This window comes from Syngnathus scovelli, chromosome 15 (genome assembly GCF_024217435.2).
Source record: "Syngnathus scovelli strain Florida chromosome 15, RoL_Ssco_1.2, whole genome shotgun sequence".
In the NCBI taxonomy this organism is placed as follows: Eukaryota; Metazoa; Chordata; class Actinopteri; order Syngnathiformes; family Syngnathidae; genus Syngnathus; species Syngnathus scovelli.
In genome coordinates this window covers 3,005,989-3,032,358 of record NC_090861.1, presented here as the reverse complement: position 1 = coordinate 3,032,358, position 26,370 = coordinate 3,005,989, and the positions used below count along the sequence as shown (strand labels likewise).

The following is a 26,370-nucleotide window of genomic DNA, read 5'->3' as shown; positions in this document are numbered from 1 at the left end:
AAATGCTAACAACATTAGCTGCTCAGGATACTGAAATAATTTAATTACTTGGACAAAAAGAAAAACCGCTGATAATTGCAGTTACGTGTTTTTCCCAGAAGATGGCAGCATAATCAAGATTTCACCCCGACATCAGCAATTCATCAACTTGACACTTCAATAAGCTTTATTGAGTTTACAGATGTGTGCGTAGCTATTTACAACTGAAAATATTGATTTCCTGTACACGTTTGATTGCAATGAACGGCGACAAAAAAAAAACCGACAACCAAACAAAACGATTAGCGCATATCAAAACTAATCTGTTAATCATGCTGAGGCCAGAAGCAAATTCGTACACACTGTACACGTAGTGACATAGCGAGTCTTCCATACAAATAGCATACGTACACTTAGAATCATAGACTCGTTACTGACGCGAGTAGCACATGCTCCTGTTGTGCAAAATGGACGTCGTCAATAATTGCTGATCACTTCAACACGGCGAGAAAAGAACGACAAACTGTTTCTGTGCGGGCAACACTGCTGCGGAGCGGCTCGTCCGCTTTTTCTTTTGGCAACATGATGGCTACCGGCAAGCGTGTGTGTGTGTGTGTGTGTGTGTGTGTGTGTGTGTGTTGTGGTATTAGCGCACTTGTTTGAATGCCAAGAGGAAAAACAAGGCAGGGTTACCATGGCAACCAGCTCACAGCCAGTTCTAAAGTGTGTTTGCATGTGTGTGTGGAGGCTTACAGTGTTGAGAAAAAGGAGGGAACAAATTAAAGTCAAGATGTCAATCCGGCCGAGTGGTCCAATGTGGATCGATTGTTGTCATGGAGATGTTTGAGGGACGCGTTCACAGGATGACACAGCAGTTGCGCTCCCCGCTCTTCTCACGGTTCCTCTGACCTGAGGACAAAAAAAAACATTGGTCAGCATAAGCGCAAAGATCTCATCTTTGCACACGATGTAAAGTTGCTCACCTTGCGAGTTGGGCTCGGGCAGCGTCTCTCGGGCCACCAAGTGCATGACGGTGGTCCTGCCCACGGGAAGCTTCAGTCCTGCCGGGCAAAAAAAGGCAAACGCTTTGGTGGGGGAAAACAAGCCCGGCCATCAGGTCCGTATTATAATCTCTGCAATTGTGCAATTGATTGAACACCACATGTGAGATGCAGGACTATTTCTGTCCACTTGGGGTCGCAATTTTAAATGAATTGTGGAATCTGTGATCAAAAATGAAAAATGATTGTGTTTTAGTGTCAACATATTCCATTGATAGACAAAATAGAACAGTTTGTGCCTCTGTTCTGCCCAATTAGGCAACTTTGATCTTCTAATAAACAAATCTTTCGGTTTGATGCCAATTTCCATGGCAAAGAAAACCCGTTGAAACACAATTTGATGTATAATTTCGTTGGCCAAAATGTGGCTGAATGAAGAAGGTTCCAGAAGCTCTTTGTAGGCCATTGCACAAAAACAACTTTTCAGTGCAGATCCGGTCAAACGTGAGAAAGGAAGCGTCTGCCCCAAAACTCAAAGTCAAGCCGGCTGAGTTCTCTCGCTTGCTTTTCCCTCTCGACTTCCGGTCTGGCTCAAAGGACGCTTGTTATGAGGACTGAGCTTCCTCTGTTCTGCTGCATGGGGGGTGGGGGGGCATACCCCCCCCCCCCCCCATACACACACCACACAGCCAAGAGCTTTCCAGAAACACAGCGTGCGTGTGATTCATGAGTTTGAAGGTGCACGCATGCCGCGTACCTCCTAGCGTGACGTTGCCGTGCAGGAAGCGTCCCTGGTAGATGAGCCTGAGGATGTTGGGACTGCTGACTTGCTCTTGCTCCCAGTCTGCAAAGATCAAGCTTCATTTGATTCTTCTTAACAATGCCGTGCGGACACATTTGCACACGGGGCTGCTCAAACGATGCGGTCGTTTGCGGTGAGGACAGCCGAAGGACAACACCTGTAAGGAAGACGGCTCACCCATTGGCCAGTTGTCATAAACATGTTTGGCGATGTCGGCGGCCGAGTCGTCAGGAGAGAAGAGGAATTCTTTGGTCTTGCCGCTGACCAGGATCAGTCGCAGGTTAATCTAAAATGACACAACCGCAAACAATCATTTCTGATGTTGTGTAACACATCATCGGGAATAATGTATGATGAAGAATCGGAAGGGACACGGGATTGAGCCCTGGGGCACACCTGTGCTGACCGGGGGATATTTTCGGTTGTCTTAGCTTCTATGAGCGAGTTGTTAGCCTGTTAGCTAGTTAATCATCATGTTCCACACGCAATGCAGTCAATGGGTAACTACCGGCGGGTGTCACGCATTCACGCGTGAAGGCAAATGTGCACCCAAGCCCGCCTGCGCACCCTGGGGGGTCGATGGTGACATCATCAGGCAGCTGATCCAACACAAATATAAAACACAGAACTTTGACCCCGTTGCTGCTTTACTGTGTGTGTCCTTTAACAATGTGACCGGTGCTCAGTGAGGTTAGGCTAATATCGATATTTGCTTCTGGAAAATCCGGACGCCAGCCCCCCCCCCCCCCGGATCAATTTCGAGCGCACTTCCTGTACTCGGCCGGACCTTGACAACCATTAACAGTGAGATGGGTGGGCTGGCGGGATCGTCCGTGACCGCTTCCTGAGAAGCGAGACGCTAATGACTTCCTGTTCTTGGGGGGGCCGGAGACGTACAAGCACATTTCTGCACTTTGGAAAACACCAAACTACGTGTGAAAGCCAAACTTTGTTGTGAAATATGAACGGAAGCGTGAAGCAATAATCACTCCTCGCTGCGGAAACCTTGATGCAAATAGCCTCACCTGCCCCTAGAGCTCCATGTTTACACAGCAAGACAAACTAAAGGGCACAAAACACACACACACGAGTGAGGTCACACCTGCCAATGCTCACTCACGGATTTTCCGCTTAAAGACACACACGCAAAGTTGTGTTGCTCAAAAGCACAGAGGGAGCCAGGAGGAAGTCAACACCGAGTTGTTATTCAACTCACGCAATCACATGACAATCAATCAATCGTGTCCGACAACGTGCAGTCGCACACGTGACAGCGCACCATCCCTTGGGGCGGGGTCAACGTGATGTCATGCACATGTCAAGCCAGGCCGTCGAGACAGGGAGTCGTCGAGCCGCTCCACCCAGCTGCTGAATGATGTCACACTTCTTTGCACTTTCCCAACAAGCGTTGACTCAAAGACACGCAACTCAAAAGTTACAACAAAATCATGTCACAAGGGAGCTGTGTCTTTGACGATGGAACGGCCAGGTTGCTCCTTCTGCCCTCGTTGAGCGGCGCCTTCTCGAGAGCGTCGAAGCCGGTCCTCGGGAAACACAGCGAGTCCATTATGTCGCCGGGATGACGTGCGGGGGAAGCTAAGTGGCAAGGCGGCCGTCGTGCTCACACACAGCGTGTCCACTCGCGGCTCAAGTGTCTAAAAATAGCTCGCCGGCATGGATTATGGTGATAATCACGAGTCTTATTTCTGACCTCTTCAGTACAAGATGAATCCTCAAAGGCGTTCATAGAAGGTTGGCGCCGCGGAACTTGCGTGGCTGGACTCAATGGAAAGGGAATTGACTTAACAAGGTGGGTTGTCCTTCGTAAGACCCAAAAAACGGAATTCCCTTCAAACTTGAGCTCCAACATCAAAGACACGCAAATGCCCATAGAAGATGCGTATCAATTAAATGAAGAGTCTTTCATGGAGGACAATATGGGGGTCTGCTTCAACAGCCCTCATTCCTTCGCCACCTCACGCTTTCTCTCAAAATTCAAATGACTTTTGCTGCTGTCACGTTTCAATAACACGGCAGAAAATACTTCCATTAGGGCAACAACGGCAAATTACAGGTGTGGATGGATCCATGTTTATTTAACCCCTATACATACCTACCAACTGGTTTTAGGAGATTATAAGAATCTTCAGAGAAGGGAGGGAAAACATTTCAAGATATCTTCTTTATGACAAAGCAATGGATGACTGGACAAGTTTAAATCATCTTTTTTTTCCCAGAACAAACTGTTCTCTAGGTAATAGAGGGGAATCAATTTGAGTTTCACACATTTCTGATTTCGATATTGAAATTATTTTTTTAACTGGGGAGGGTTAAAGCTCACCATATCTTCTGGCGTGCTGGATGTCATCTTGCGGTTCGTTCAAACCCAGTGATCCAACTTCAGGTAGCGGCCACTGTCAGATAATGTCCGCCAGTGAATGTTTTTATTTTCAGTTATGACGGTCGGAAAGGGGGGGAGGCTGCAAATCTTCGGTTGTCCGACTCTTAGGCAGGACCAGTACCCGAGCCACACTCGGTCCGTCCAGATCAGTCCTCTACTGCGCCGACATGTCTGCTAACTAGCTCGAAATGCAAGCCTCGACATGTCTATGTCTAACCACCGGGTCCGCTCTGGAGGCAACCTTCTTCGGATTCCGCCGCCGTCGTCCTGGTGGTGGAACCCCGAAACTCAAACACGGTTCCGCCGCAAGAAGCAAGAAAACGACGGAGGGAGACAAGAGAAAAAGGAGAAAGCTACGCCATGCGGAAGAGGAACCAGCATACGCGCATTCTTTTAATCGCTCGCTCGCCGATGAAAAAGTCGAACGACGTGTGAGGATTGGAGAAAAAGATGACAAAAAGAACGTGAAAAGCAAACAAATAAGGTGTTCGGCGTTTGACGGGCTCGCTCGTCGGCGTCGTCACGGACTGAGCGACGACGTCACCGCCTGCCCGGACTGACCCACAGCAATACTTGATTGACGAGTTAGCTTGCTAGCTGTCACACAGACGCTAAAACCCGCTTCATATCCGGTTTGGGGTTTCAAAATAAAAGTCTCGTCGGATTTCCACGTAAAACCTGCCAGCCGTTCTTGCTTTACAATTGCAGCATCTAGTGGTCGGTCGAGGGATCGACACAAATAGTGACATGTATTCTCCTGTCCATGAATAATTATGACGATTCAGGTCTTCTGCCGGATAACAAATAATTCCATTTGTGTAAATAACTCAGATAACCAACTTGACTAAACTGACGGAAGGACAAGAATGGGTGGTTTATCAAATGATAGAATAAACTTTATTAAAAGAATGTATATGTTAAATATACAAGTTGCATATTTCACATACATTGTAACTTAAGCTTTTAAAATTTGTCTACCATTTATATAGTGTCCAAAAACTCTTTCATTTCATTGTCAATCTGCTACATAGTTTTTGAACACAGGTTACAGAAATAAAAAAAAAAACACATTAAAAAAAAAAAAGTTTATTGACATCAGAAGCAATTTAAACTTTAACAATAAACGAGGCACCCCCCCATATCTTCTCATGTTGCTATGACAGTGGTACGTACGCAAGATCAGTAAGTGATACGTCAACGGCGATAAAATCAAAACACAGAAAAAAAACCAGAAACACTCAGATTTCTAACATTTGTCGTTTTTTTTTTTTTTTTATGTGCTGTGCACATCTAGCTAAGCTAAATACTGTAAGCCTCGACCCGTCGGACGAGGATTCAGAGGAGAAAGAAAAGCAATAGGACACGGACACCAGACGTGTAGTGTTAACTTTACAAAAAGGAGAAACAAACTGTACAGCATAAAAACAAGTGATATACACAGCCTCTTTCTGCATTTTTAAGCTTGCACCCACCCCCCACCCCCACAACCCCTTCGCTCGCCCCTCAGATGCAACTAATGGATTTGCTTTTTTTGTAAGTGATGTGTGTACACGGGGCATCTTAAATGCTTTACAAACGACATCATCACCATCGCCGCCCGCAACTACTCGTCATCCTCGTCCTCATCCTCGTCATCTTCCTCGTCGTCGTCATCCTCGTCGTCATCGTCTTTCTCCACCACCTTGGGTGCTGGTTTGGGCGCCGGGGCGGTGGTGCCCGGCTTGCCCTTGGCGCGGTACGCTGCCACGTCCTAAAACATGCAACGTGACAATGATTGGTCACCAATTGATCTTTTAGACCACTTTGGGGGCATCGTTGATAAATTGGATTGTCAAATTATTATTTTTTTTTTTAAAGAACATAATTTTTAGTATTCATTTCCGGGACGCAGGTGCAGTCTCACCTTCTCGTACTTCTCCTTCAGCTTGGCCGCCTTCTTCTCAAAGGGCTGCTTGTTCTCAGCCGAGGTTCCGTTCCACATCTCGCCCAGTTTCTTGGCGACATCGCCGATGGTCAGGCCGGGAGTTTCGCCCTTCACCTTGGGGCGATACTCGGAGCAGAAGATGAAGAAGGCGGACCTGTGACAAAAGCGTTCTGTCAGCTTGCAAATTTTTTTCCCGAGGGTCTATCTCCACTGTCTTGGGCGGAGCGGTCTCACTTACGGGGGCCTCTTGGGGGCATTGGGGTCCTTGAACTTCTTCTTCTTGCCTCCGTGGGCCGGCACGTAGTTCATCATCTCCCTCTCGTAACGCGCCTTGTCTAACTTGGCCAGGTCCTCAAACTTGCCCTTCTCCTTGGCCGACATGGTCTGCCACGTGGGAGTAGAGCAAAGAGAAAACCTTTGGCCACAATACTTTAGCAAACACAGTTCTGACAACCTTTGTAGTATAATTTAAAACAAACAAGCTGCAGAATGCAGTAAATATATTTCTCGCAGACTAAGTCAAAATGATCGAAGCAATTCAAAACTTTAAAATTATGCATACAAACATGTGTCACTTGTCACTGTTGATGACGGTTGGTCAACTTTGATGCTCTAACCAGATGGATGACAAAAAACATTTGATTTCTATTAAACCCATTAAAAAAATGATCTGAGATTTTTTTGGGTGAACCGACCCCCCCCCAATTTTTGAACTAACAGGTGGCAAGTTACATGTGGGGCCAAGTGCCGCACCAAATTTATAATAACCCTGCCCCCAATTTAAATGTATTTATGAATCAGAGCCATCCATATCAGTTACCCATCCCTGATATAATATTCTGGGAAGATCACACTGACCCTAAAAAAGTTAGGTGCACAGAATATTTGAAGTGCAGCAATCTTTGCCAAATTCCAAATCCTAAATGTTGTCATCCAAATCCAAGCCAATTTGTTAAAAAAAAAAAAAAAACTGTCAATCATTCAGCGAGCGCATGTCAAATGGACCCAGCGGCGCGGTCGCTCTGGTACCTTCCATCTCTCTGAGCACTTCTTGGAAAACTCGGAGAAGTTGACGGAAGCGTCGGGATGCTTCTTCTTGTGCTCCTCCCGGCACGTCTGCACGAAGTAGGCGTACGAGGACATCTTGCCCCTGGGCTTGGACCGGTCTCTCCTCATCGTGGTGCGCGGGAAAACACCTGAAGCCAAACACTAAATCTGCAAGCCGAAAATGGCAATTAGAAGTGCGTCTAATGTGGACGATAATGAATGATGGATTGCGGGGTGGGGAAAGGTGGTGCGCAACCGGTTTGATAATGGAAATATGCATTCATTAATTATGGCGACGTATTCATTTTTGCGCGGAACAAAGCGCGCACACATAAACACACTTTGTGATGCGGGTATTTCTTTCGTTGACGTGCGAAGCTACGATCAAAACAAATCCGGCTCCGCTCACATCACACACTTGAAAAGAAAACAAACCACACATAAAAGGTTTAATTTATTATAAAACTCTTTATGAAAGCCTTGTCTCAGCAAATCTTCGTTTTTCGAAAGAAAAAAAAAATTGACATTTTTTTTTAAATTTCAATTTAATTTTTTATTATTATTATTCGTTAAAATGTCGCCATAAAAAGCGGCGGAAAGTTGCGTAAAAGGAGGAGTGGTCGGCGAGTTTGGTGGTCGTGACGCTCGGGCAGGTCGGAAAAAGAGGTCAGACAACAACGACGACGGCAGCGTTATTTCTTCTTCCATTTTGTGAAAATGGCCTCGCGATGAAAGAAAGTGCCCCTCAAATGTCTCCTTCCGCCCTGCCGCGAGCTCTTGGGGTCCCGACGATGGCTTCGTTGCGCTGCCCGCTGTCCCGGTGCTCTTCCTTCACCGGCAGCCTCTTCCATTGGTTTGCATTGGCTTGCGTTTGAACGGCTCCTAATGGCCGCTCTCGTCTTCATGGAGGGAATATGGCTGGCTGGCTCCCTTCTCTTTGTGTCAGTGGCGGCGGGGGCAGCCCGAGACTCGGCTCGCTTCGGACGCCTGCAGCGCGGTCCCGCCGAGCCGTACGGAGCTCTGTGAGGCACTGTCGGCACCGCGAAGGTCCTGTCTAGTATTCGCCGCTGTCGGGCGCATTGCTTGCGTGTTCCGCGGGCGGAAAAAGCCGCTTGGAAAAAGTTGCTTGTCGCCGTTGTGCGCGACGCTCGCCTTGTTTCCTACGCGAATACAGTCAGCCATTACAGTAAAGCGCAGGAGCCTCGTCCTTTTTTCTTTTCTTTTTTTTCCCCTAAACACCATTTTGAAGGCCAAAGGAGTCGAAAAACACACAAACGGGTGTCTTTTTCACGCCTTTTTTTCTTTTCTTCACTTTTCCTACATTCTCGTCATGTTTTTATTCCGTGACTTGCAGCGCTGGATAACGTTAACAGCGATTCTACTACCATTGTCGCCAATGACGAGATCTTCTTCTCGGATTTTTGGACGCGACAACCGCAAGACATCCAAACTCCATTTTGTACACGCGACATCGGAAAATTTGTTAAAATTTTTCGCCTTGGTCAAATCTGCACTTTACCGTCGAGTTTGCCCCACGCGAATATTTCGATTTGTTCACATTTACCACCGCGGCTGGTCCCAGCCACTCTTTAACCTTCTGCCTGTATTTGTCGTCTATTTTTCTGCGATTTTGACACGACAAGACGTCGAGCGACTATCAAAGCCGGGTGTTAGGCCAGCTATTCCCGATCGCCCCGTTCGTTCCGGTGTTAAAAGCCTTAAAATGCTGCCGCGTGCGGTACTTACCGAACGACTGTGACTGGGCTCTCAATGCACGGCAATGGCTGTTGTGTGAGGCTATACGCAGTATCTTCACTCCTCCGTTCTCTAACATTACTCTCGACGGAGGTCCCACGCCATTGGTCGGCGCTCGGGTTGACGCTCCCCTGATTGGCCGCGGACTTTTCATTGTCCTAATAGAAGACGAGCGGTGATTGGTAGATGGTGTTGCGACGTCACGGAGCTTTCCGGGGGCGCGTGGATATGAAAATATTTGTGTGGGAGCAGAGCACGCCGGAGCTGCTCGCACTGCTGCTACTGTGTACTCAACGTGAGGGTTTCCCCGGCTCTTCGCTCCACTGTGCCCGAGTGGAAGAGGCGAAGCGATCGGACCGGGAGTTGAGCCCGCCGTGGGGGCGCACCCTCGTCACAGAGACCCCCTGCTACCATCTATTCTTTCCACAAAAGACCTGAGGTGGCTAAAGTATTGTCATTCTGTACTTGAGTAGGAGTACAGATACTTGCGTAAAAAAAAAAGAATAAAAGGAAGGGATGACTCTGCAATAAAAAATGAATTGATTTGAAGGCTTACTGTGTCCTGTGATTGAATGGCGACCAGTCCAGACTCCATCGTGTACCCCATCATTTGCCCTGAGTCACCCACACACGCCACCCATGAGCTTCACCCACAATCCTAATTAAGAAAAAAAGATAGATAGATAGATAGATAGATAGATAGATAGATAGATAGATAGATAGATAGATAGATAGATAGATAGATAGATAGATAGATAGATCGGGCTGATGTTTGTGCATGCTAATGCGCTCGCCTGAATTGTAATATATGCAATTTTTTGATTCGTCATGATGAAGGAAAAAAAGGGTCTCATCTGGGATAGGCGATGGGGGCGTTGTCTGATTCCGTGATGCATCTCCCCTGTGCTCGACAAAAAACATTCCGTCTCCTGTTTTTCTTGAAATTGGTCGTTGTCATCGAGTTCTTTCTTCACAGCAAAATATGTCGCTGGGACTGGGAGGCAGGTTAACGTTTCCTTCCGTTTGGTGTCACTTTGGGAAAACTTCCTGAAAGCCTTGCACACAGAACAAAATAATAATAATAAAAAAAATCAAGTTTGGTATTTAGTTATTTACTGCAGCCTGAAAATGAACGCAAGTTTGAGATCCCTGCTGCCATGACAATCTTCTATGCTCGTTTTGGAGCGACATCAAAGTCATCAATGTGGAACCAACCGTCGTTGATCGTGGTTTGACAGGGAATATAAATAGTGCAGCACACGCGGCAGGAAGCACGACGTTCCCAGCACGACTTAATCGGTCAAGGCTGCTTTCGGCACTTTTTTCCACACGCCGGCTTATTTTCATTACTTTGAGGATGAACTTGGCGACTTTTAATTCAAACGCGAGAACGGTATGTATTATTTGAAGTCGCTTTTGTTTATTACTAGGCTACGACTCGTACTGCCGCGTGCGTGCTAGCGTGCTAGCATGCTAACCGGCAGGTGCAGCACGCCCTCTTTGTCTTATTTAGACAAAAATGCGATATATTTTGGTTAATAACATTTTACTGTCCTCTAGTTACCTGGGAGGTGAGCCAGGTTGTCATGGTGATACTGCTGGAATGGCAGCGGGCAGCATCAGCAGCAGCGGCGGACCTCGGGAGGAGCGGCGCTGTAGCAATGCCTGGTGAAGACGCCGGTTCGGGGGCTCTTGCCTCCCCACCGGTGGGGTATTTGGGAAAAGTCAGTGTGAGCCCTTGGTTGCTCTCCTCTCAACTTGCTTGTCACCTGCGCAAAGCTGAATTGTGGTTGACCGCCACTGTGATCAACAGTGCCATTCTCAATTAAAGTCTGAGAAATCTTGGACTTTGACGTGGTTTATTAAACACGTTTAAAGAAGACAGATCAAAAAGACAATATGGAAATCTTTGGTAAAAGGCGAAAGGTTCAATTTTAGCGAAATATGAAAAGTGTGTAATAAAGCATAACTATTTTCCTAAGATTATGATTATTCTAGAATTTCCAAAAAGGTACCACTCAAAGGTCTTATGAATAACGACCCATATTGTGTCTTGATGCTCATATTTTATGAATGAGACCTCTTAAAAAGATTCGAGCTGTTGCATTTTCAGAAAGAGAAGGCTTGGAATACCTTTGCATCTGTCGGTAATTCCTGAAATGCATTTTTTGTAAGGTCCAGGAGAGAGCAGCGTCTCTGGACCAATGCCCGTGGTGCGCTTCCAAAGGTCGGCGCTCGTCCCTGCGCCTGTACCGCCTCAACCTGCACGAATCGGTCACGCTGTGCGTTGAGCCTCAGGTCAGCCGCCGGCCGCTCTGTCAACGTTTGTTCGCACAATTACGCCACGTCTGCCAATGTTAGCTGCTAATCCTGTTTGGGCTCCTCTCCACAGTGCCTCTTTCCTCTGGTCGGCCGTCCTCTGGAGGATGTTTTGGCGAGTTTAATCCCGTCGGAGACGGCAGCCGGCAACAGGAAGAGAAAGACTTTGTCAAACAAAGACGACTGCGAGGAAGTCAAAGCCAAGCGTCTGCGTTCCCGCCAATCATATGCACGAAGCTCGCTTCAAAATGGCCACTGTAGCGAGCTTTCTCATCTGCCCCAAGACTGCCTTCCTTATCAGGCGCCCGCCTCTGGACGTGAATGCCGGCCGCCAGAGGAAGAACCTTCTTCTTCGTTGAACTTGACGCCACCGAGAGACGAGGACAATGGCGACTTGGAATCGTCCGACCGGGCTCCCGAGGGACCGGGTGACGCTCCAAAAGAATCAATTGCCTCTCTGGTGGAACCTGTCGACGCCCGCGAGGAAGCCGTCAGCTCTCCAGGAGGATGTGTCGACATAACGGCGGAAACTGGCGAAGAATCCGTCGACGAACTTGTCAGTGCGGCGGGGACGGCTCAAAGCGGCACGCCGGGGCATCTCTTCTGGAAGAATGCTCACAACCTGTGCTGGCTGGACGTCCTGCTTGTGGTACTGGTCAACTGCCAGAGCCTGAGGAGGCGCAAAGCCCAGCACGAGCCTCAGCGTGCCGCCATCTGGCGCCTCATGAACGGCTATGACAGCGTGTGCCGCGCCCTCCAAGCAGAAAGCGGTGAGTGATGGCACCAGAAGATGCGTCAGCTGACTCGACTCACATCTCTCTCTGCGCGTAGATGGTGAAGTGAGAGTGCGGTGCCGCACCGACGAGCGTCTGCAGAGCCTCAGGGCGGCTGTCTTCGAGTTGTTGCAGCCGCGGCTGCACTGCCAACTCGGTAAGTGCCGCCTTCGTTTTGGAGCTTCGCCGTAAGGAAATGTCACTACAGCCTCACCTGTTGTTTTGAACAGGCCAGGAGGAAAGTCCCGTGTTCGCTCTGCCCCTCCTGCTGGCGGCCGACTCGTGGGCGGAGCCTCTCTTTCGGACCACCTTTCGCTGGGAGTTTGAGTGCACAGAGTGCAAGACGGTTACTCGGGAAAGGTCAGTTGAGGTTCATCTTCATGTTGTTCATGTCAGATTGAAAAAATGAATATTCAACAGCATTTCACTCGTTTTAGAGTCACCAAAACGCTCACCACATTCACCGACTTGGTGCCGGATTGGCACCCGTTGCGTGCCACCCACTTGGGGCCGTGCAACGCCTGCGGCGCCCGCCATCAGCGCAGGAGCATGAAGCTGGAACGGTAAGTGCTTAAATCGGTGCCAATCAAATTATTTAATTTTTTTGCTGACCCGTTATGTGGCGCTGCTGCAGGGTGGCTGCAGTGTTGGCGCTGCACTTTGTGGAGGGCGTGCCGCACAGCGACATAGACGCGTTCACCTTTAACCTGGAGGGCCGCACGCACACCGTCACGGCGCTCATCCAGTATGATCACCGGGTCGAGCATTTTGTGGCCTGGACGCGCACACCCGACGGTAAGCAGACAAGCCCATTTCTGTACGACAAGTTTTTTTTTTGTGTCCTCTTGGAGTCGCCCTCCTTGTATCTAAAGTTGCGCTTGCTCTCGTTTGAACTTAGCTCCTTCTTTGTCTTGTTCTTCAGGCTCCTGGCTCGAGTTTGATGACTTGAAGCACCCGCAGAGCGCGCTCCATGCCAAGCTGCCCGTTCCCGCTCAAGAAATGCACATTCTCTTTTGGGAAGCGGAGGAGGATTCTGCCGGCTCGGAAGCGTGCTCGCCGTCCAGTACGCGGCCGGATTCCCCGCCTTCCCAAAGCGTAGTTCTGGACCGAGAGGAGAACGCCTCGATGGTGGGAGATTGCGGCGACGTGTCCATCGGCTCCGCCACGCTGCTAAGCGCCTTCAACGGGCTGTCCCACGATGACCTCGTCACGCTCACCCTGACAGAGGTGGGTTGGAAAAGTTCTTATTCTGAGCCAGAGCATGTGAGAACTCGCGGTCCTCCAATCGACTCACAACATTTCCGCTTGCAGGTCGGAGCCGACACATTGACGGATCACCAAGCACTTCTGGACTGCACGCCGGATAGCTCCGAAGACCCTCCGCAATTGATCCAGTCCAGCGACCCCACAGACAAAGATCCCGATTATAACCCCGCTTTGAAAGAAGCTCCGAGGAGAAGCAGCAGGATCTCCAAAGTCAAACCTAAACGCGACAAAAAGAACGCTAAGGCCAACACGGCGCCACCACAGGAAGCCAACGATGGAGATAGCTGCCCAGCTCAAAATGGCACGCTGATACAAGCCAGCCCTGCACCCGCTGAATCCTCCGACCCGCCGCAACAAATTGTCCAGAGGGCGTCGCCCGAATCCTCCACTGGACCACAGTCGCCACCTTTGAACTACAACTCCCGCTGGTCCTTCCTGATCAGCCAACATCTTGCCAATCAGAGGCCAAGCACCAGCAAGCCCCTTCCTCCACCTGTCCCTCGTGTGAAATCCCTTCCCTGTCATTCCACACCCACTCCCGCCAGGAGGCCGCCCGCTCCCAAACCTCAGCCGCTACGTACAGAGGACAGCGACGGGCATCCCCTGAAGGCCGCCGAAACGTTTGGAGCTTTCGGTGCCGCCGTCCGATCCCCGCCGCCATCGTCTCCAAAGAAAACTTGGCATAGTCAAAGCCAGACGGGGTCTCTGACCCCTCATCCGCCCGCCATCCTTAGCGACACGGAAGCGCTGCGGTACAAGCTGCTGAAGAAGCTGAAGGCCAAGAAGAAGAAACTGGCCAAGCTCAATCAGCTGCTGGCGCGCGCGCCCGACAGCGCGGCGCCTTTCAGCATCAGCTCGTCCGGCACGCGCACCGCCGTCTTACCGGCCGACCTGCCGCTCCCCTCGCCTGACAGTTCGGGCTTTCTGGACGTGCTGGCCTGCTGCCAAGATGGGACTCCCAATACCCCACAGCCGCCGATGCAAACTGAAAATTTCCTGGACGAGCTGCTGTCCATGACGCCGGTGGCAACGGAGGCTCAGCAAGCGATGGAGGACGAGACCCTCAGAGAACTGGAACTTTTACTCTCATAGCAACACACACCTGACCTTAAAATGCTCTGGACCCTTTCTAGTTCATAGAAACTAAAGAATACAATTATTTAGGGTACCTGTTTGCTATACATTGTGCTGCTTTGTAAGACCACTTGGGGGCAGTATAAGGCAGATTTATGGTGATGTAACGACTCTCAGTAAGCCACGGGTATTAGTCATTATTTGTAGAGGATAACAAATATTCATCCATGTGTGTCGCTCTAGGATTTGACAATTTATTCCTGTTCTGCCAAAATGGCTTGTGGCTGGTTAGTGTATTAAATGTTAATTTATTTTGTGAAGCACTTCATGAGTATTTCTATCATAGGTGAGGAAATTATGAAATAGTGAATTCATGTCTATAAAAGCAGCTCAATCCTGATGTAATTTTGCTGAATAAAGTACAGTAATGTTTACACTCTGCAATATGTCTACAACTCACCTCAATCAGAGCAGTGTTGGCAGCACGTCGCTTTTCTTTGGAGGCAGCTGTTCCACCTGTTGGTTAAGAGGTATCATTGTTATTTTCAAAAACAAAACTAATATTCTGTTATCAATTAAGACCCCCCCCACACACACACACATGCAACCACCACCTCAAAATAAAACTGGAAATTCAACTAATTTTCTTTCTGTGAAAACATTTCAATATTACCCAAATGTTAGTGTAGTAACTGAATTGCGTGGGTATTTTCGATTGACTTGCAACGTGTTTTTTTTTTTTGTTTACCAGGGTGTGTTTTTGTATTACTCCCAAAAGCCACGCCTACGTCAGCGCTGATTGGCTCTGTTCCTCAACACTCTCCTACATCGACGCCGATTAGCTGGCAAAGGCAAGCCCCGCCCACTGTCGGAACGCCCTCTCCTCCTTCACCCGAACCGGGAAAGTCATTTGTTCTTTAAAGTGGCAAACGCAAACAAGCGTGAGCTGTCCAGCGTCCACCACGCTCACAAGCACAAAGACAAAGGCCGTTTTGATTTATCCACTTTTTAGCTCAGGAATTAATCCTTTAAGATTATACTGAGCGAGGCAGGTTGTTTTTTTTGCGGATCGACGCCTTCATGTGCTGGTAGGATGCCTATGGATGGAACAGGTGGCATTCACTTGTAACAACACGCCACATTCGGGAACCGTCTAATTGCCTTACGAGGAGCCCAGGAAGTAGCCGGGGACGAGCGAGCGGCACACAGTCATGCCGGTGGCCGAGTGTGAGGTGCTGCCGCCGGAGGGCGAGCCTGACGAGGGCGACCTGCTGCCGGCAGCGGCGGCCACGCTGTGCAGCAGCCCCGCCGCTGACATCCTCAAGAAGTTCTACCACACCAAGCGGGTGGGCAACTACCTGATCGGCAGGAAGCTTGGCGAGGGTTCCTTCGCTAAAGTCAGAGAGGGGCTGCACGCGCTCACCGGGGAAAAGGTAACCTCCTATTTCGACCGCACCGACACCTGATAGAATTTAATTCGAAATATTAAGATTAAAAGAAAAAAAGATGACTAATATCATTATGACCAAATTCTCTCGCCAAAAAGTTTCGATTTCTTCCTTTACTTCAATCTTATGGTATTGAGCTGGAAATTTTGGGGAAACTTTTTTTCTTGAAAAAAAAACAAGCCGAATTTTTAAACGAATTTCATTGTGGGGAGATTAAATGAAATCGGACTTTATGACATCACTTTTTGTCCACCCTAAAAAAGAACAGCCAATTTTCAAAATTGTAATTGAACTCATATATAAGCATAACTCATATTTTGCTAGATGACATTATTCTATTCCCAAAATCCCCAGGTGACGTGTTAGTCGTATACCGGTTGATGACCTCACGACCGCTGACGTTTGTTGTTTTGACAACATTGCGTCTTTCTTCTCGCTCCTTTGTGTGCGCGTGCGTCGCATGGCAAACGGGAGGGGAGGGGCGGGGCGGTGTGATCGTGCGTGTATGTGTGATTAATGGACCTGATCAAGATTCTGCTGAAGGCCACTCGTTGACTTTCCTTTGTCTGGGACGCGTGGACACGTCAACAGGCGTGGAGGACAGTCCTTCACTTGCCTTTGTCGGTGGCCTCAACACTTAAACTGATTTATGGGCAATTACTTGATTATATTATTGTTCAAATCATTAGAATTTAGGAATGCCACAAGTTGGTGTTTTTATTTTTTTCACAAAGAGATAAAATGTCCTTTTTGAGAGGAAAATTGAAATCTCAGAAGAATCTAATAAAAAATCTTTACATTCTAGATTTGTCATATTGACATAAAGTGGTATTATGCCAATATTTTGGTAGAAAAAAAGTTAAAAATAAAAAAATTAAAATTGAATTAAAAATGTATTATAAATTGTGTTCCCTATATTAAAATGTCTTTTTTAACACCTCAACAAATTTATAAAAATGGGTTTTGAATAATTTATTTGTCATTATTTATTTTTAGTTATTTATTTAGATTATTATTTTTATTTATGTGTTTAGTCATTCATTTATTTTTCTCCCGCAAATGTAAATGATACTATTTTCAGGACAAGTCATCTTGCAAAATTCCTATTTCAGTGTGATTATTACGGCATTTCTTGTCTTCCTCTATTGTGCGCGGCGACGCAATCCATCAACGTCAGGGGAGCGCGTTGTCGAGGAGCCGCTCGCTCACCTCGTGGAGCTTGCTGCTCTCTTTGTCTCGGATGATGCAAACGGATGCAATGGCGAGGCGAGACAAGCCGGGAGGGGAGGGCGCGAGCTGGCGGGCGGGGCGGAGGGTTTATTATCGCTGGTAGCATCCCTGGAAAGTGCACATTTAACACCACGCGCGGAAAAAAGTGAGGCGAGGTTCACGTTTTGGAGGTCTGTCGTGTAACCCACTTTCGTGTTTTGCTCCCACCCCCACCCTTTTTTTTCTGTCTGAGGGGAGCCCAGTAAACAAGTGAACCCCACCCCTCAAAAGCCCCCTAGCCGGCAGGCTGGGAACCCCCCGCTCGCTCCCCCCCCCCCCACCCACACTGAAAATAAGCCCCCTGCTACCCATTCAACGCATTGCTATTTTAATACGCACCACCTTGCAATTTACAAATGAACACAACTAGGAATATAATCCATCAAATGAAAATAAATAAATAAATCCACGACATGTGGGTGAAATTGACGCTTCATGATTTGGTGGGATCACCTGTCACCACTGATTTATCACAACCACCTCTTGGCTCGACTAAAATAAATCTAGCAACTGGAAATAGTCCAGATTAAAAAAAATCCACAGCAGGCACAATTGATAAAGGGGAATAAAAAAGGAACAATCCCCCAAATCGTTCGAGGTGCTTTTCAACGATTTTCGGCAATCAAACGGAAGTGGAAGAACGCCAAGAACCGCGCTACTCAAATTCCATTTGGAGGTGAGCGTGCCTGCAAAGACAGAAAGGACAAACAGCCGAAGGGCGGCGCGTCCGCTCGCCGACGTCATTAACGAAGATGATTTGCGAGCGGTCGGGACCCAAGTCGTGTTCTTGAACCCGCGTCTAGACGAGGAGGAACGACGGCGGGGGGAATGTTAACGACGGTTTGCGACGTCGTCCTCCGGGACGTTCTGTACTGAAACGCGTGTTGACCCCCCCCGCCCCCTCCTCGGTCACTTTCAGTGCCAGCTGCAAAGAAACCCAAAGCAACGTTCTCATCAGCTGTTCCGCAAGCCACAAGTGCGAATTCCACGGCGAGATTGAAAAAATGCCAACGAAACAAGCGCGCCTAATACGTCTCGTGGCGTCCGACAGGTGGCGGTGAAGGTGATCGACAAGCGCAAAGCCAAGAAGGACTCGTACGTGACCAAGAACCTTCGTCGCGAGGGCCACATCCAGCAAATGATCCGCCACCCCAACATCACGCAGCTGCTGGACATCCTGGAGACGGAGAACAGTTACTACTTGGTGATGGAGCTCTGCCCCGGCGGGAACCTCATGAACCGCATCTACGACAAGAAGCGGCTGGACGAGCGCCGCACGCAGAAGTACATACGCCAGTTGGTGCTGGCCGTCGAGCACTTGCACAGGGCCGGCGTGGTGCACAGGTGAGGCTTTGGAATTCTCACCTCTCACCTTGGAATTGCTATTTACGTCAATGTGACTCTTGTTTCGCAGAGACCTGAAGATAGAAAACCTTCTACTGGACGAGCAGGACAACATCAAGCTCATCGGTAAAAAAAGGAAATCACGTTTGCTTTCGGAAAGCTGAGAAATAACGACCGACCCTTTTCAGATTTCGGGCTAAGCAACTGCGCCGGCATCCTGGGCTATTCGGACCCCTTCAGCACCCAGTGCGGAAGCCCCGCCTACGCTGCCCCGGAACTGCTCTCCAGGAAGAAGTACGGACCCAAAGTGGACGTCTGGTCCATGTGAGTTTCACGACTCGGTCTCCATTTAAACGAGAGCGTTTAAGCTAACGTTTTTTGCGGTGACCCGCAGCGGCGTCAACATGTACGCCATGCTAACGGGCACGCTACCGTTCACCGTGGAGCCCTTCAGCCTACGCGCCCTGCACCAGAAGATGGTGGACAAGGAGATGAACCCTCTGCCTCCCTCACTCTCCACAGGTAACCCTTGGGGCTTAAGCCGCTTGCGTAATTAATAAAAGCTTACGTGCGCTCGCTCTTGCGCAACACCCACAAGGGTAAGGATGGCTTGACCCGTAAGACGTTTTGCGTCGCCGGGTTATCTGTCCATCCTTTTCTGTTTCATGGCAGGAGTCTAAATAAATGATGATTTGCCGTTGTGTTCCCAGCCGCCATCTGCCTGCTGAAGAAGCTCCTGGAGCCCGACCCCAACAAGCGTCCCAACATCCACCAAGTGATGGCCGACTCGTGGCTGCAGCTGGCTAACAGAAACACGGGGGCGCCCTACCTCAACAGGTACTGAGAAGAAGGAGCCGCCCCCATCTTGTGTTTTTCTCCAGTGCTTCTTTCTGAGCGTCAACTCTTTGATAAAGGATCCACATTGAGGAGATCAACCACACGGTGCTCCTGCACATGACGGAGAAGATGGCCTACAAGCACAGCGAGGTGCTCAGCGCCGTGCTCACCAACCGCGCCTGCCACACCCTGGCTGTCTACTTCCTGCTCAACAAGAAGATGAAGAGGCTCTCCAAAGAGTACCGGGTAGGTCAGCTGGAGAAGCATTCTCAGCTGTGACCTTTGAGACAATTTGAAGGAATATATTGTGTCCATCCACAGGAGATGCAGTTCCAGGAGAAGAAGAAGGGCGACAAGCCCAAGAACGAGTACTTCCAGACTCAGTGGCGCAAGCACGTGGACAAACTGACCATCCCGCCCAAGCAGGCGCCCGTCTACTTGGCCGTGAGCAAAGGACCCAGCAAGGAGAAGAAGCACCGCACCGGTGAGGGTCTCATCTCAGCGCATGTTCTTTGTACTTTTTCTTTCCTTCCCACGCTCGGAGCTAAGTGTTAATGTCGCCGTGCAGGTCTGTTACGTGCTCTGACCGGTGGGCATCGTAATTCGCCGCTGGCGCCGCCGGGCACGGTGGCGTCCTCATCCATGGAGTACCTGGAGATCCAGCCCCTGTTCTCGTCGACCACGCCGCAACAGCGCCGCCGCCTGGCCACCATGCCGCCCGTCAATAACGGCGGCGGCGGAGCCAGCCCCGAGCACGGCGTGCCGGCCCCGCCCGCGCCCTCGCCCATCGGCATGCACTCGTTCGGCTCGCTCTCCAAGGCTGAGGCCCTGGACGACGCCCCCGCCTCGCCCTGGTACAAGCTGACCAACGGCACCCTGTCACCGCCCCGCCACGTCTCAGCCTTCCAGCCTGACTCATCCTACCTGAAGAAGGCCACCGTCCCCAGTCCGCCCGTGCTCATCGTCCACCCCCAGCCCAAAAAGAGCGTCTCCGCCGACTGGGGCGGCGGCGGCTTCTTGTCCGACGCCAGCGGAAGCCCGCCCAGCGCGATGGGAAGCCCTCCGGGCTCGGCCTTCAGCCCGCCCAAGTCGGCCTTCAGCCCGCTCAACCCGCCGTCCAACCCGAGCGGAAGCGGCAGCGAGACCGACAGCCCCACGCAGCGCGCCAAGATCCCCTGCGTGGGCGCGGGCCTGGGTTTCAAAAAGAAGACCCAGCTGCAACCCTTCAGCTTCCGGCCCGAGCAAGTGGTGGAGGAGGTGGTGTCGCCACCGCCCTACCCCATGCAGACTCTACTCTGCGCCTCGGGAGCGCTCAAGACCCTTTGCTGAGACCCTGGACAACCAACTGTGAACTATAAATAACAGACTTAAAAATGGAACTCAAATGTGACATATGGCTCCCTTAGCAATGACTTCCGAGTTTGACTCTCTTCAGTCCGAACCCAACGGAGCAGCAACACAAACGCAACACGAGTCTTAAAACCGAGAACCGCATCCTATCCAGATTCGTCAAGGTTTTTAATAACGCCTTCTTTTATGATCAGGAAGTCGAATAACAGAAAATGGCCATTCACTTTATGCACTTTTAAGGAAATCTGGATTTATCAGTCTTCAACATTATCCGTCACTTTTTTGGGGTATCGAAAACAGCGTCTCTTTTTATTTGAATTAACATTACGCTGCTCGTCTTCCAGTAGCTAAATCGGAATTTCGACCGGGGGGGGTGGGGGGGTGGGGGGGCACTTGGGACGACTCTACCTCCACACATGTATCCAGCCAATAAATGACGTGCTTACAACGTGAGCCGCCACCGACCCATTCGCACCAGCTAACCCGCCTCTTCCCCCGCCCGTCCCTGCTTGATTTGACGTCCGCTACTTGTTTTCGTGACGTCATTGACGGGAAAACCAAAACGGTGAAGCGCAAAACCGAACACCGCTGACCTCACGCTCCCCTAGACGAGCTCCGTAGGTGCCAAGTTTTATTCGTTTTTATGGAGACGGCGATTCCGTCCCGGCTTTTTGTACTAGTTTACGTCCGTCGTTTTCCACATGAATTTACAAACTGTTACGCAATTTGAAGTTTGTAGCCAAACGGAAATCGTGTTGGCAATTTAAATGGGCAAACTAAAATATTGTCAAAAGTCCTTTTTGTGTGCAATAGTCTGAAGCGTTTACGGCGATGACCAAAAACCAGTATTTGCCAAGATGGGGAAAAACCTGTAAATAAGTTTTTTGGGGGGGCTCAGCACTGTTAAGCACCCAAAAAAAACATTGCATGCAATCTTGTCAGTCTGTCGGCAGTCTTTGTACTTTTTTTAATTTTCAAATTGTGTTCTTGTCCAAGTCGATGCCGACTTGGGCGAAGACTTTTGTAAGATTTTGTAACTTTTGTTGGTTTGTCAAGAGATTTTTATGCTGTATAAAGTTGTTTCAAATATTTCTATTCAATTGCAATCGTGGCATCTTTCCTTTGCAAAACAAGGGGCTCTCCGGGGGGTCACCCCTATTTCACAACCCCCCCCCCCGAAGTCCCCCTCTTGGATTTGGTGTCATAAACACAAACTGTAGACATTAATCCATTCAGCTGTGTTCCCCGTAAACCTCTTTGGCTCAACACGGGCCAAACCAGACACAAGGGGGGGGTGGGGGAGGGGGGGGGGGGTCACGGGGCGTGGGATGTCACCCACCAGTCAACACATGGCACAAACAGTCGGTTTGTTTTTAAGCGGATAAAGCGCGACAGGCTCCGGCTGGGGAGGGCTTTTGTTTGGGTGGAAGTGGCAACAAAGAGAGAAAAAAAGTTTGGATTCAGCGGTTAAAAATGAGATAAGATATAAAGCCATGTGCTGACTCTTCAAGTGTTGAGTGACAAGACGCGCAAACGGCGAAGATAACGCGTCGCTAGGCAACCAGCCCGCAGCTAAGCTAGCAGTTAGCATTATGCAAAACCCAAACGATTAATGGGAGACCGTGAAAGAAGTCGGGTGTCTTACCGGCTGTTTGTCCGCTCTTAGGAGAAGTTTTCAACTTGACGACGACGAGGCGTCTTCCTGTTTGCTGCTAATTATTACTTTCCATCGGTTTCACCTGCGAGTTTCAGTGTGACGTTTTGTCCTTTCGGTGTCCCGTAGTTTTGCCGCCATTTTTGTAGTTCTTTGAAAAGCGCAGCACTTTGACTTGACAAGGAGAAAATCGCAACGCTTTGAGAGACGGCTAAATTTATTCTTTCAACTTCAACTAAGTGTAATCTTTTGTGAACAGCTCAGCCTCCTTCTTACTCTTTCATTTTATGCTAATTTTTAAACAAGTATTTTATTAATTTTTATCATTTAAATCTATTGTCTTATATTATTCATTTCATAATTTAGGTTAATAGGTTATTTTTGTTTTATACTTTAGATCACTGCTGAACCAAAGATCGGATTGACACACGTAAAAACACTGACGCATAGATACAATCAATGATAAACATAATGTAGCTCTACCTACATATGATCCCAAATTATTTTATCCACACACAGAGATGCAGATACACGCATATATTTATACACACGCGTACAAACAAAGACAGACTCAAACGCAGACACACACAGGTAAGCACAAAGGCGGGCTCGGTTGGACAAACAAGCCGATGTTTGCAAATGACGCCTTGGAGCGGTCGGAAAGAAGTTAAGCTTATTTGCAATTAATGCGTGCACACACGCATGCACATACGCACTATGAGATGGTGATTAGTGTAAAGCGTATTTGGGCTTATCAGGGGATGGACACTTTCTTCTTTTCAACAAAAACAAAAACAAAGCCGACAGATGTTTTCAAAAAGCTTTGACTTAGATTGCACGACTAATATTTGTATTTGATGCCTCTCAGCTATTGAACTTTATTGTAAAACAAACCAAACCAGTTGAATTACAGACATAAAATTATAAAATCAATAAAAAAATACATAGTGTCGGTTATTGTTAAATAGAAATGCAATAAACCGTTGTATTCATTTTGATGAAACCATCTGTTTTTATTTGCTTCGTGAAAAGCATCCCTGTCAAGCAATGTCGCGCTTCTTCCAGCTTTTGGGTGTGGCTGCTCCTGTTGTTGTTTTTTTTCCCGCACACAGCATGTTGTTAACTTGAATGGCACTAAAAGTGCCACCATCACCTTTTCAATTCTTCGTGTGCAGTCGAAATTTAATGGATTTTATTTGACTACTTGTCAAACAGGTGCCAAACCCCTTGAGATGTTTTTTTTCCCCTGCTACCCCATGAAAAGTCATGAAAGAGATGCTGAGAGCCAATCAGGTGCCGGTGTCTGTGGCAACAGCTGGAGCCGCCATTGGTCGGCAGGAGCAGGCAGGAGGCGACGCGATTGGCTGACGGAGGCTTCATAGCCTCCATGGCAACATAGGAAGCGGAGAGGAGATGCTGTCTCTGCCTGTATTATTCATTTGGGGGGGGGGACGGGGCGAGGAGGTCTTGACGACCCAGATGATTGGTCCAGGCCCCAACTGGTGCAATCAAGGCAGCGAGCTGTGCAATGCGTGCAAAGGACCTCACCTTCTCAAATATGGGGAGGGGGATGACAGAAAAGAGAGGAGTAACTTTTTTTTGTGGTCACACCCAAAATGTTTGGTATCACCTCACATAATGACATCATCCTGAAGAGGCAACGGGCCAGCCGGCGTGGCACCTGTTGCCCCGGCGACCGCTGCAAGGGTAAGGCACGCCGGTTGGACGGGGCGGCACCAGCATCACGGGATGGGCAGGCGAGGGAAAGGTTGACGGGAGGACGAATGTCTAGCGAGCCTCGCTACGGCTCCGCCTGCGTCCTCCTATCGACGCCCGCCGAGACCCCGAAAGCAAAAGTCCATCCGGCCCCAAGCAGATAAGCGCAACGGACTCGCGGGGATTATCCGGATCACTTAAAATGCTTGACACTGTTTTTCTCCACTAATGACAACAACAAAAGGGAGGGGGCGGAGCTTTTTGACACATTTGCATGTGGTTGCTAACCAAAACAGCAGCCACAAAAAAGGACTCACGTCCATCCAAGGAGCTTGGAGTGCAGGTTGTATACTCATAAAACACACAAAAGGGGCAAAAACTTTGGTGACCGCAGATATATATAAAACAAGACACTTTATTAGCTTAACAACTGAATAACAAAAACAAAGCAACCAAAACAAAAGCTCTCATGATGAAAACGTGGATGCACAAACACACACCTCAAAGGAGGTCCAATGTGCTGACGGATGCATTTGCCCTCCAGGAGGAGGAGGAGGAGGAGGAGGAGGAAGAGAGTCGGCGTGCTTTTAGGCTCGCCACGCGCTCAGGCCTTGTCCTGAGCAGCGCTCTGCAGCTCCTCCACATGCCGCGCCATGGAAACAACCATCAGCTTCATCTGCGGGGGAGTCAGGTGGGAAATTAAAAGAAGCAGCAAGAAAGGCAGCAAGGTCAATTTTAGAAAGGGGAGGCACGCACATGCTCAGCCATCGCTCGCTAAAGAGGTGTCATGTCAAGGCTGCGTTCCCACAAAAGGACAATGTGGCTCGTCAACACTCTGGCCACTACATTAGGTACAGCTCCTCATGGAAACCATGAGCGATTCATTTCCTGTCCACATGTGCACGCTGAGCACATGCACAACATGTTTTTCTCCTGCTCAGCCTTTTGTCTCCCTGCTGGAAGAAGGCTCGACAACGGCGCCCCCTACAGGCCAATCCAAGTACTGATTTCCCCACCAAACAAAGGCCATAAAAAAGGTAAACACCCTGCGGACTCAATTTTTGTGGGGTACGGTTATTATAAGATTAAAATAAAAAACGAGGGGATGTGATGACCATGTGTTGAGATGACCTCATTTTTATATTTTTTTTTGTGGCAAAGCTCTGTGGTAAATTTCCCCAAGTGATGTCATCATTAACAAACGACGCCATGACATCATTTTTGTCAAGTTCGACTCAGGCGTGGTCAAGCTGGAACAATCCACATTTGTTTTTGTCTTTGTTGTTACCTCAGTCAGCAATTGCTCAACCTGGCTTCTGTACTCGAGGGTCACCAGCTGCTCTTTGGGGCCCTCTGCTGACAACTTCTGGCTCGCCGAGCCCAGCACGTAACTACAAATATTACACAATTGTGTTATATTTTTACCGGAGGCCTCTTTCTGCATCTGTTGCAGACATTTTTTTGTTTCTGTTTTCAACCGTCACATTTATACAGTGTGTGACAATTTGCATGCAAGGCAACTTACCTGTCAATGCGGGCCACGTTCAAGCAGAAGGTGTATCTCTTGTGGTCCAAGTTCTTGGGCGTAGACCTATAGATCATCCCGAGAACTGTCCGGCATCCCACACACAACAAATCCACGATCAGACTGGTATAGGGGAAAAAAATTGACAGGTCTCAGTTTGGCTAATTTCCCATGGTCGGTTTCTGGCATGTGGAAGGAAGCCACATGAATATGCTATATTAACTCCAACATGTCTTACCAAAGACAACCTTTGCTGGATTCATGCAGACGAGTCTCCTTAGTGATCAGAACGTTGTTGGTAACTCCTGAAAATAAAAACAAACAAGCATGGCGTCAAATGGGGATGGAATCATTCATGGTGGTGCTGATGAATGTTCTATTTGGTCCCTAATCGTGGACGTAGATGGGAACAAGGACACCAAACTGCGCCATGTAAGATAATAAAAACCTTTGGTTAGAAAAGAAAAAGTATTGCCCTGCCATTGGGACTGGTATGAGCCAGTGACGTCATTTATTTACTTCAGTTGAAGTTGTGTACTTACGCTTGAGCTGAATATGAGTTTGTCCATCTTGGCTGATGTCCCACGACAAGGAATCCCCGACGGGCAACTTGCATTTGACGCAGATGAACACCACCGGACCGTCGTCGTCGTCCTCCTCTTTTGTCACAGTTGCACTGAGACGAAGCAGCTTCTCCTCGACGTCGCTACAGTCCACGCTGAACGTTTGAAACGTATCGTTGAGACTTTTCATGCTGTCCTTGGGTTGTTTAGCCCGCGCCGCCATTTCTGTTTCCGTTTGAATCTTCGCGGCGCAGGCGAGGATAGCGACCAGAAAAGAGATAGTTCACTACCATTTTATTTCCATCTCGGGTGAACGTGGCGGC

General features: G+C 48.8%; 5 protein-coding genes across 5 annotated transcripts; 2 read left to right on the top strand and 3 right to left on the bottom strand.

Annotated features, from left to right (window-relative positions):
• Positions 1-148: 148 nt before the first annotated feature.
• Positions 149-4,778, bottom strand: ubl3a (ubiquitin-like 3a). Its single transcript, XM_049742999.1, has 5 exons — positions 4,124-4,778; positions 1,960-2,068; positions 1,738-1,824; positions 963-1,040; positions 149-888 (listed from the first exon to the last, which is right to left on the bottom strand). The coding sequence occupies exons 1-5, from the start codon at positions 4,148-4,150 to the stop codon at positions 836-838; spliced, it is 354 nt and encodes a 117-aa protein (XP_049598956.1). The 5' UTR covers positions 4,151-4,778; the 3' UTR covers positions 149-835.
• A 276-nt stretch (positions 4,779-5,054) lies between these two features.
• Positions 5,055-9,053, bottom strand: hmgb1a (high mobility group box 1a). Its single transcript, XM_049742970.1, has 5 exons — positions 8,901-9,053; positions 7,137-7,322; positions 6,346-6,491; positions 6,087-6,261; positions 5,055-5,933 (listed from the first exon to the last, which is right to left on the bottom strand). Exons 2-5 carry the CDS (start codon positions 7,281-7,283, stop codon positions 5,787-5,789), a joined length of 615 nt encoding a protein of 204 aa, XP_049598927.1. The 5' UTR covers positions 7,284-7,322; positions 8,901-9,053; the 3' UTR covers positions 5,055-5,786.
• A 1,079-nt stretch (positions 9,054-10,132) lies between these two features.
• On the top strand, positions 10,133-14,785 carry uspl1 (ubiquitin specific peptidase like 1). Its single transcript, XM_049742729.1, has 10 exons — positions 10,133-10,302; positions 10,470-10,633; positions 11,085-11,207; positions 11,302-11,998; positions 12,060-12,158; positions 12,232-12,361; positions 12,439-12,564; positions 12,636-12,796; positions 12,924-13,228; positions 13,313-14,785. The coding sequence occupies exons 2-10, from the start codon at positions 10,496-10,498 to the stop codon at positions 14,357-14,359; spliced, it is 2,826 nt and encodes a 941-aa protein (XP_049598686.1). The 5' UTR covers positions 10,133-10,302; positions 10,470-10,495; the 3' UTR covers positions 14,360-14,785.
• A 476-nt stretch (positions 14,786-15,261) lies between these two features.
• hunk (hormonally up-regulated Neu-associated kinase) lies at positions 15,262-21,684 on the top strand. The gene is made up of 9 exons (XM_049742764.2): positions 15,262-15,774; positions 18,110-18,402; positions 18,473-18,528; positions 18,591-18,726; positions 18,797-18,924; positions 19,113-19,239; positions 19,317-19,485; positions 19,561-19,723; positions 19,808-21,684. The coding sequence occupies exons 1-9, from the start codon at positions 15,553-15,555 to the stop codon at positions 20,566-20,568; spliced, it is 2,055 nt and encodes a 684-aa protein (XP_049598721.1). The 5' UTR covers positions 15,262-15,552; the 3' UTR covers positions 20,569-21,684.
• A 2,670-nt stretch (positions 21,685-24,354) lies between these two features.
• mis18a (MIS18 kinetochore protein A) lies at positions 24,355-26,343 on the bottom strand. The gene is made up of 5 exons (XM_049742975.2): positions 26,027-26,343; positions 25,723-25,789; positions 25,485-25,607; positions 25,248-25,350; positions 24,355-24,635 (listed from the first exon to the last, which is right to left on the bottom strand). Exons 1-5 carry the CDS (start codon positions 26,268-26,270, stop codon positions 24,564-24,566), a joined length of 609 nt encoding a protein of 202 aa, XP_049598932.1. The 5' UTR covers positions 26,271-26,343; the 3' UTR covers positions 24,355-24,563.
• Between the last annotated feature and the right edge of the window lie 27 nt (positions 26,344-26,370).